This window comes from Volvox carteri (assembly GCF_000143455.1).
Source record: "Volvox carteri f. nagariensis unplaced genomic scaffold VOLCAscaffold_56, whole genome shotgun sequence".
Taxonomy (NCBI): domain Eukaryota; kingdom Viridiplantae; phylum Chlorophyta; class Chlorophyceae; order Chlamydomonadales; family Volvocaceae; genus Volvox; species Volvox carteri.
In genome coordinates this window covers 312,859-323,128 of record NW_003307599.1, presented here as the reverse complement: position 1 = coordinate 323,128, position 10,270 = coordinate 312,859, and the positions used below count along the sequence as shown (strand labels likewise).

Here is a 10,270-nt window from a genome sequence, read left to right as displayed (position 1 = left end):
CTCCATCCCCCCCCCAACAACAACACCGCACCTGATTACCCGTGGCGCAATCCCCATTTGGTGCTCCCCACCGCCGTACTCTCCCGTACCCATGGTGAAGGTCTTGCCGCTGCCGGTTTGGCCGTACGCCAACACCGTCACGTTGAAGCCATCAAAGCAATTCTCCACCACGGGACCGACAAGCTCCCGATAAACCTCCTCCTGGGGCCGGAAAGGGGTGTGTGCGTGTGCGTGTTCTTTTTAATTAATCTAAGCCGCGATACGGGAACAGGCCGAAGTGGGTGCACGAATAACCGTATCGTGCGTGCGTGTGTGTGTGCGTGTGTATGTGTGCTGGGGGAGGAAATGGGGAGGCAATTTGGTCGTGATTGGTCGTGGTGGTGGTGTCGTCAAGGTTGTTGTTACTTAAGAAAATGCATGGGTTGAAGCAATGTACGGCGTTTTGTTTGTACGGTTCGGGATATGCCGCTGATTTGATTAAAACTAAATATTGGTTGCAATTTTGGGCATTTCGGGCTGCAATAGACAAAAGGCGACTCCCACATCCAATTAGCAAAAATGTGTTGTGATGTGTTGTGATGTATGTATGTATGGATATCGGTGTAGCAGCTCGGGCGAGGAATTCGAGCCAGGAAGCCGCTTTATTGTTGCATGAGGCTGGACGGCCGCAGGGACCGAATGGAAAAAAAACCCAAATGGATTGTGTCATTTTGGCGGACTTAGAAAAAAATTCAAATTAATTTGACTTATTTCAGGAATAAAAATTCACTTGGATTAGGACCGTAAATTTTATTTGACTTGGATTTCACATGCGCATGCATGGATGGAGCTCAGAAAAGGCCTTTGGTGAATTAGGCAGTGGTTTGCTTGGCCACATCCACAAAATCTGGTTGGGATCGTCACAAGAGTAGATTACGAGTAGGCTCGCTTGGACGCGTGTCGCTCATAAACCACGCATGTTTGCGCGTGTGTGTGCGTGTGTATGTGCGATCCTTGTTTTCATTCCGCCTCCCCCCACCCCTCCTCCCCCGAGTTGATTCCCACAGCCGCTCCACCGCCGCACCAGCAAACGTCCCCCCACGCACCCGCAACGGAACCCCCCCGAGCTTCTGCGGCGGCTTCTCAAATTCAGAGTGGTTGTCCCCAGACTGGAGACTCCAGGGACCCCTCGTCCGCCCTCACAGCCCGCTTTCCTGGACCATACAATGCCATACCCCCCTTTCTTCCCCACTCCATCTGGACTCTTTGGATTATTTGGGTCCTTTTTAAACCCAACGGCACCTTCAAGATGCCGTACAGTGCCGTACAGGTCATAGGGAACAGAAAATACCCGCGGGCCGCTCTTGGGCGGGCCAAACCCGGCCATACACGTTTGATCTTCCCAGTAACCCCCCACGTTATTTGGGGGGCGGGAGGGCCCCCTTCCCGCGCGCCGTTTAAAGGAAATTCGTAGGAAAATCAGTCACGATGACTCTGTGGCTGGGGAATTTCGCACAGTATGGCGAGGGATGAAGATGCTGTTGGTGCTCGAATGTAATTGGCGGGAAGGGGAGGAAGGGGGCCGAAGAGGGTCCCACGGCGCCTGGCGAGGCAGGGGAGGGGATCGGGAGGGGGGCGTACCTGCTGTGTGTTTGCGCCAAAAGCATGGTCAAAGGTAAAACGACGGTCGCGGCCGATTGTGACGCAGGGACCGTCCGTGGAGATGCACGTCTTACTGCCTTGCAGGAGCTCGCGGGTGATAAGGGGCCGCACCCTGCGATAGTTGAAGAGTCACCCAGGCCATGGTGATAAGATGCAGTAGGCGATAAGAGTTATTCATGCAACAGGTTCTTACCGGACTGCGACCCGCACGGCCGCGGCGTCTTGGAGCGCCGGGTCGTCCATGCCGCGCTGACTACGCTGACCGTTTCTTTCGAAAAGAGCTTACGCCTTGCTACGTAACATGTTACTGTACCAGAGTACGCCAGGATTGTGAACCATCTGACCTAATTGGGTGAACGTCCTCAGCTGGGTTCCAGTTGTTCAGCTGCAGCCATATCGGAAGGGTCCTTCATGTATGGGTATACTGTGAGCCTTGCGTTACAGCTATGTTATTCTTCCGTAACCATTTATGCCATGCGGGTAAAACACGCGCTTTTGCGTAGTGGAGTTTTGCAGTACAGTATGTCGCCCACTATCTTCGCCCTTATGCCGCTCGACTTTGATGCGCAACATATATCGAAGGCTTAACTGCGTAGTGAATTTAACGGACCAGAAACGCGTAGCGTTGCGGAGTCAAGTTTCCACACGGTGTAAGGACAGGGACGTAATAAGTTAACAAACTTCCTTAGTGCATACTTCTTATTGTCTTTTACACGAAATGAAAGAATGCTAAAGCACTTGAAGCGCGTCTTTGTTCAGTTTACCCCTGGGGATCCCAAAGCTGCGTCCGCACGGGAGCTGCTCCAGCGCGTAAGCAGCAACCGGGCTAAGCGGTCCAACCCCGCCTGTGTAGTGGAGTTCAAGGTCGATGAGGATGCTCCTCCTGGTCGCGCCTTCGTGGACTTAACCTTTACTGATAATGAACAGCGGCGCGTGCAAACGAAGGAATTGTCGGTGGAGGATGTCGCACGCCTAATCGAACAGAAGGCTGGCGAAATGGAGATGAGGACTGTGATGAAGGAAGTTGGATACGACCCGTGGCGTCAAGAGAACAGATTGCCGCCATCAAAGCCTGTGTAATGCATTGCCTCTATGAAAGTTTGACACATGGCGTATCCGCAAGTCGCAGAGGACTTGACAAGGCTATGAGGATCATATTCGGCGGACCGGCGGGACAACTTTCTGTCATGGAGGGTGGAAAGGGTACGACTGTGGCTGTCTGCCCCTTTCGAAAGGGTTGCCTCACGCACATACGCATCCCTCTTCGTTTAAGGGCGTGCGAGTATGCGCGCTTGATTGTAGATGCGTCGTGTTTACAGGCTTAACGAACCAGGCAGCCTTACTACGTGCATGGCTACGGCGTGCTGGAAACATGTGTATGTTTCCGTGATCTTTGTCTTGTAAAAGAACTCCCGAGATGCACGACCCACATCCAACAAAGCAATATCCTACGCGCAACCCAAAAATTAACTCTCTGCGTGATGCCTTGGAAAGGAAAATCGCATCAGCGCGCACCGATCCCAAAGGGACGGCCAGATACACATGTCGGCCAGGTTTTCTAGTAATACAACGCTCCGGCAGCAATGCCCCTCTCTTTTCCCTGAACGCACACGACATAGCTCCCTCTCCGCTAAAAACCACAACAACATTAGCTGCACACTTCTCCACAAAACTTCCTGTAAAGCTTCACCGAGAAATAAACAGTGTCATAACACGGCCAGCACCACGGCCGCAGGTAGCAAGAAACGCTTCTAGCTTTTGTAGTTATAACACATTTTAACGCATGATTGACTTCTCCCCACGTCACCGCCCTCTCAGGCACTTCATCAAATCTCCTCCCTTTCGCGCGTCACAACGAGAGAGAAGACATTCCGTTCGTTCTCCTTCGGCCCGTCCTCTTCCTCCCCCCAAGATCACCACCACCATCTCTCATGCGGCCACCATAGCTACCTCCTTAACCGTCAACAGATCAGGAAGCTTCGAGAGGACATAATCTGGAATGACCTTGTTCTCCGGAGAATTCAGCACCTCCTCCGTCGTCACACCTGCAGCAGCAGCAGCAGCAGCAGCGGGAGGGGAGTTCACTTAACAAGGGAAAAAACAGGAGTACACACGCACACACATTCACACACTCACTCACACACACTTAGGCTCTACCGCCAACCCGGGCGCTTGCAGAGGCAGGAGCGGAAGGCAGGTAAACGTAGCTGGCGAGGCAGAAAGAATGGAAGGTGAAGGAAGACCACCGTAAATCGCACAATCACCCAAAACAGCTCCACACAGCCAACCCATACGCCACCCACACAACCAGCCCATACAGCCAGCCATCCGCCATCGTCTCCACCTCCAGCCCCCTAGCCATCCATCCAGTCAGCCAACTTACCGGACAGCACCAGGGAGGTGGTGAGGCCGCCGTTCTTGCCAAACATGATGTCCGTGTCCAGCCTGTCGCCGACCATGCAGATCTGGTCGGGTCGCAACCCCAAACTGGCGGAGATGTTCTTCAACATGAAGTCAGACGGCTTGCCTACCACAGTCGGCTCGCGCTTGGTGGAACCCACAATTGCACCCACCATCGAGCCATTGCCTTCGTGATGCGCGTGTACGCACCGCAGAAGGTCACCAAGGAGAGCCGGGAACAAGTCGAATGGATGGGAATTTCACGACGGGATGGAGGTTGATAAGTCAAAATGCAAAAGTGGCATATGCGCTGTATCATTCATGGTGTAAAAAGCGTTTAAAAAATCGCGGATCGCATGCCTGCAGAACCTATTTCTTTCCTTCCTTCCTCCTTTGCGGGACTGCCGTGAGCTCGGATGAGGAGGTTAAGGATTCAACCACTGGTTGGCAACCCCCAGTCACTCATGTACATTTGTACACCACCACCCCCTCCTGCCACCTCGACCTCCCCCCCCCTTGCCACCTCGACCTCCCCCCCCCTTGCCACCTCGACCTCCCCTCTTCCTGCCACCTACCCGCCCACTCTTGCGCATCCGTCAGGTGGGTCACTGCGTCTCGATTGGTGGCGATGAAGAGGCAGCCGGGGTTCTCGCGAATGCACAACGTGGCGTACTGGATCTTGTAGTAGTTGATGTAACGGTCGAAACCAACCACCACGGCACCCACCTGCGGTTGGATCAGTTGGGGGTTTTCCGGCATGGAAGGGGGGGGGTCGAGAGTCAACGGCGCGAAGGTTTCGGGGCCGGTGAGGTGATGTGGGTCGGCGGAGAAGACCGTTAACGGCCCGTGACCTCGACTTACACGCGTACGTGTTTTTACGTGTGTGTACCTGTGCGCGCGCGCGTGCGTGTGTGTTTTACGACATGCTTGGATCCCCCCCACATCCCGCCCGTATCCCCGCCCGTTTCAGGGTTATGCCCCCCTACACCTGCCCCTGGCCTCTAAAACCCCCCCCCCGCCCCCCCCCACACACGACACCGCCGTACACTCACATCATGGTCATGTTCCATAAACTCGCCACTCCGCAAGGTGACCCTCTTGTCCGCATCGGAGGGACCGCCAAGGTGACGAATACCCTTCATGTCCAGCTCCTCAAGAATGCCCGTCTCGCCGATCACATAAACCTGACAGGTACGGCGCAATGTACGGCACATCACACCACAGGGTAGCATATCGTAGGGAGGGAGATAAAAGAGCGGATGGTGGGGTGGGGTTGGGGCGGGGCTTAGGGTTGCAGACGGGGGTTGGAGGCACACACGCGGGGTTTTGCGGGGGGGAGGGGAACCCGGGGGGGGATAAAACCCAGAAACCGACGGTTATGGTGCCGGTTATGGCGCCGCGTCCCCCCCTCCCGAAAACACTGCGACGTCATTTCCATTCCCCGAAACTGCAAACACACAAACACGCAAGCAGTGACCTGACCCTAGGAGGGAAGGGGGAGCCGCCCGGGTGTATAGCTTCTTTCCCGTACCTTCTTCTGGAAGTTGATGGACTCCAGGTAGGCTGCTGCGGCGTACGACGATGAGTAGATCTCCTCCTGCAGGGCCCCGAGACCGTACGGAAACAGCATGCAAGGTGGGAGGCTAGCAGGTTAGGCAGGGTTCGGAGCACGGGTACGATCAACGACCCGCCAACGTCACCGTGACATCCTGACCCTACGAGGAACATTTCCTTCCTCCCCCCCCCCCATTTTCACTCCGTACGACATTTCCCAAGTATGACATTCCACGTCACCATCCCTAACCCCACCCTGTTCCCGCCTATCAGCTCATCGTGCTGCATGGACGTCTGCGAAACCTAGTGTGTCTTTCTCCCCCCCCCCCCGAGTAGTAGCGAGCAGGTCCAGAGGGTTTCGGGTTCTGGTGCCGCAAAGCCACGTGCAGGATCCAGAATCCAGAATCTTCGTTTACAGAAGCCGTCATGTTTACCGCCTCTATCCACCTGCCTCTACAACACTCGTTGTTCTTTCGACATCACATACACCGTACGGTAAAAACAAATGTCACGCTATTTATTGTGTAAGAACAGTTCCCCTGTCCCTGCTTTTTGTTGTGTTGTTTTTGTTACATGCGGGCTACCACCCAGCGGGCTACCCATTTTGTTAAGCAGCGCGCAGAGACCGGGATTCCTGTCGCTGAGGGGATTCCTATATGCGTGTGGTCATGCGGCGGGTTTTTTCTTTGTACTTTCCCCGTGCCCTTCCCCGCGCCCCTTTCCTCCCCCCTTTCCGCCCTCACCGCCTTGACATCCAGGCCCAGAGATTGGAACTTTGACATGTAGCCCGCCCTTGACTTGGTGGAGTTGTTGGTCACAAAGAACACCTTCTTGCCCTGTGTGTGTAAGAGTGTGTTCGCGTGTTTGCGCGTAAGTTCGCGTGTGTATGTGTGTGTGAGAGAGGGAGGGAGCGTGTGTGTGTGAGCGTGTGTGTGTGTGTGTGTGAGGGAAAGAGCGCGCGTGTGTGAGCGTGTGTGTGTGTCTGTGTGTGTGTGAGAGCGTGCGCGTATTTGTACGAAAGAGAATATTCCAGGGATAGGTATTTTTCCCCACTCCGTTCCGTAGTAGAGGCAGTGACTCCAAAGTGCCAGGAACAAAATCCAGGGAGGTTGCCGTATAACCTGGCCTTCACCCCCCTACCGCGCTTACCATTCCGCGCAGCATGTCAAGCGTCTCCGGGACCCCATCAATGACCTTATCGCCCAGCCAGATCACACCTGCGCACAACAGGTGTCATCGCGAGACCTAGGATACATCTGGAGCTCGTGCAAGATTGTGGATCGGCACGGATAGAGAGGACTGCGTACTTACCATCACAGTCGAAGATGAAGCATTCCACTTTCTTTAGCAAGTCAAGCTTCTGTTCGTTGGTGGCTCGGGGGACTGCATATGAAACCGCGGCTCGTGAGCCTCTGCATGCAAGCCCGACCGCGAACGCATGACCCATTCTGCTAGACTTACTTGGGCGAGATGCAGCTGTGCAAGTCACCATCTTACGCGCAGGACGCACAGCGCGAGCACCTGCACGCGCGCTCGGCACCGACCGCTGCAATGCTTGCATAGTCGTTACAGGTGTAGGAGGGTCGCTTAGCAAGCGACTTTTTCGCTCACTCGCGCTTGAGTGTGACTAAGAAAACAGCAGTGTAAATGTCAAACTGCATTGCATGGCTTATCATGTGCAATAGACGGAAAACAGGTGGAAAACAGAACGACAACTGGACGAGCATTGCCATATCGGTCAGCCCCTCCGCTTCATATCATTTCAATACGCGTCTAGTTTTAAACAGCACAGTCAGGAATGTCATCTTTCAGTCCATGAGGACCTTAGCCACATCGTTACGTCCCAGCCGACGCAGTTCCTTGCTGTAATCCGATATTATTGGCTTCATTATGGAGGGGGAAACAGAAAATCCTCGTGGGCGGGAACTGGCCGCAAGCTCCGAGGAAGAGCTGTTGGCTTTGCAGGCAAGCGAACTCGATCGACGACCGGAATCAGTTACATGCCGGTTACAGCCTAACCAAGCAAAACCTCAAGCACGTTGACAATTGCCGATTATTTACAAAGTGTAGGAGGAATTCCTCGCGCACCAGCGGCGCCCCGCCGCCAACGTTACCCGCCTTGCGCACCGGAACGGTTCCGGAGCTCCCATAAAGCAAGCGAGGACGACCCTTGGCGCTGCAGCTATGCAACGAACAGCCGCAACACAATCAGGTATTCCGAGCCGCGCATGCAATCTGAGAATTCTTGACACATGAAAGAAAATTTCACGTAAAATGCACAACTGCACATGGTAATAAAGGCAGTGATGTCGTACAGACAAGGCAGTACGTGAAAACCCGTTTCCTGAGTGTTCGCTGCGTGACACCTCTCTACATGTGAATCCTCGAATCCAAGCACCACGCACCGGAGCCCTTGGCTAGAGAACTTTAAAATTCCGGACCCGTACGACATTTAATTAAAGTCTATTGGTATCGTACTGTATGAAAGGATTAAGCAAGACGTGATGAAAAAAGAATGGGGCAAGTTAGCAAATATGTATGTATGTCCTTATCTCTACGGTTACAGGTCTACATGCAGGTCGTGTGGCGGCGGCGGCTCCAGGTGGCCAGGAGGGGCTCCCAGAAAGCGGCTGCCGTCGCGGCGGCGGCGGCGGCGGCGGCGGCGGCAGTATCCGCGGCGGCGGCGGCGGCGGCGGCGGCGGCAGTATCCGCGGCGAGGAGGACCTGGCGGGGTGGACTGAGGACGAGGAGCTGCTCATGATGCAGGTTTGCCGTATTGCCGTATCTCAATCGTACACGCCTTTTTGCCATTGCTAGTTCTCCTGTTGCTCCCACCTCCTCTGCTACTACTGCTGCTGCTACTGCTGCTGCCACTGCTGCCGCTGCTACTGCTATTCCTACTGCTGTACTGCTGCTCAGTCCATGTTTGCATTTCCCCTTCCGGTGCACCTCACCCCGGGAGCTATATGTTGCTGCGACTGCTGCTGCTGTGCGTTCCGTTGCGGCTGCTGCTGCTGCGGCGCCTGTGTGGGGCCCTGGTGGTTGCGGCGCTGATATCTTCTTAGGGTATTTCGCTATTGCCGGAGATCCGCTTGCTGCTCCCCTGCTGCCACTGCTACCGCTGGTGCTACTGCTGCTACTGCTACCGCTGCTGCTGCCGCTGCAGGAGGAGTTCCTCGCTCAGAACAGCCGCCCAGCGGCCAAGGTAACTCGGATTGCCCGCCGAGTAGTAGCACTCCCTGCCGCCACGCCGGTCTTGGACGCGAGTGCCGGACTGCCGGCCGCCGCCGCCGCCAGCAGCAGCAATAGCAGTAGCAGCAACATGGGCCCCGGAGCTGTAACATCACCACCACCACTACCACCACCACCACCAGCAGGCAACCTAGCTGCGGCTACCGCAGCTACAGCTACAGGGCCAGCTATAGCTACAGCTTCAGGGGCAGGGGTAGGGGTAGGGGCGACCCTGGGATTACCCCAGCGGATGAAAAGCGGAATGGGTTTCGGAGCGGCTGTAGCTGCTGATGGAGACAGCACTAGCAGCATTCGGTCTTTCGCTCCTAAGAAGCAACCGGCGATGACGTCAGCATCGACTGTACGGATGAATCAGGGGCAACCAAGACCGCGGGACGACGAGCCGATGAATAGCATTCTGGGTGGGTTTGTGTTATCGGTTAATGTCTAGTGGTTGGTGGTTAGTGGACGGTTGTTGCTGACAACAGTTACCTCCGTCGCGACTGCTGCTGCTGCTGCTGCTGCTGTTTTGCTGTCCCGTTTTGCTGCTTCTACGGCTTGTTGCAGTTTGCGAGTTCGCTGTTGCTGCTGAATGAGGGTTAGCCATCGTTTTTTAAACGAATGCAGCTTGCGGCGACTTCAACCGCTCGAAAGGGACTTAGCGAAACGTTGATGGGGGCAGGTGACAGTGACTTCAACCGCTGGGGACCCGCATGTGTCTGGGTAGACGGGTAGACGGGTAGGGCGGGGAGGGCCCGTATCTTAGCGGTTATGATATTTAAAACTTGATTTCTTATTTAATAGAAGATAAAAGTCCTCTAAAGCGTTTCCCTCGTCATCTGCCATCATCAACGTTTTCCTCCCGAGCCGAACTCCTCAACATTCCTAGGAATGTCGAGCACAATGGTTGCTAGCGTAATCCTCTCTCCCCCCCTCTCCCGCCTTCCCTCACCCCGGGCCCCCACCCCACACACCACCCGCTCCCCACTCCCCCCAACCACCACAACCACCACAACCACCACAACCACCACAACCACCACAACCAGCTCCTATAAGTGGGCTGCTAGGCGACATCGTGGAGCGACCCACACCCACGCTGGCACCTATTTCCGCCGGAGCTGCTGGTCACGTACGGCTCACCTGCCCCGTGGATGCCGTGGTACGGCACGTCGTACGGGATGTCGTAACTCCCTTCCCAGAGGGTCTTCAGCTCCTTCCTGCAGCTGCCTCGGCGGGGGATGATGGCGGGGCCCAGTTTGGCGACGGGAGCGGGAGAGGGCCAGTGTACGGCGGCAGCGGCGCCGCCAGGGCCGCGGCGCCGTTTCCTGCGGCCGTACATCGCCGCCAATCTAAGGCAAGTGCCGCGGGTCGGGCCAGTTGGACTTACGGGCCCGAGGGCAGAGATGAGGGGTGAGGTGAGGTGAGGGGTGGGGTGAGGTGAGGT

The 10,270-nt window shown here is 55.6% G+C and overlaps 2 protein-coding genes across 2 annotated transcripts in view; both read right to left on the bottom strand.

Moving 5' to 3' along the window:
- The window catches only part of VOLCADRAFT_119241 (Kif4a type kinesin-like protein), a gene marked incomplete at both ends in the record, with an annotated part of 4,275 nt that extends 2,391 nt beyond the window's left edge, over positions 1-1,884 (bottom strand). Inside the window, 3 exons of the mRNA XM_002955907.1 lie at positions 32-201; positions 1,621-1,753; positions 1,835-1,884. Of these exons, the coding sequence (XP_002955953.1) occupies positions 32-201; positions 1,621-1,753; positions 1,835-1,884 (353 nt within the window). The remainder of the gene's footprint in view (positions 1-31; positions 202-1,620; positions 1,754-1,834) is intronic.
- Positions 1,885-2,211: 327 nt separating this feature from the next.
- Positions 2,212-7,223, bottom strand: VOLCADRAFT_107008 (uncharacterized protein). The gene is made up of 9 exons (XM_002955906.1): positions 7,057-7,223; positions 6,907-6,978; positions 6,745-6,812; positions 6,339-6,431; positions 5,573-5,638; positions 5,094-5,225; positions 4,617-4,767; positions 4,025-4,228; positions 2,212-3,686 (listed from the first exon to the last, which is right to left on the bottom strand). The coding sequence occupies exons 1-9, from the start codon at positions 7,154-7,156 to the stop codon at positions 3,571-3,573; spliced, it is 1,002 nt and encodes a 333-aa protein (XP_002955952.1). The 5' UTR covers positions 7,157-7,223; the 3' UTR covers positions 2,212-3,570.
- Between the last annotated feature and the right edge of the window lie 3,047 nt (positions 7,224-10,270).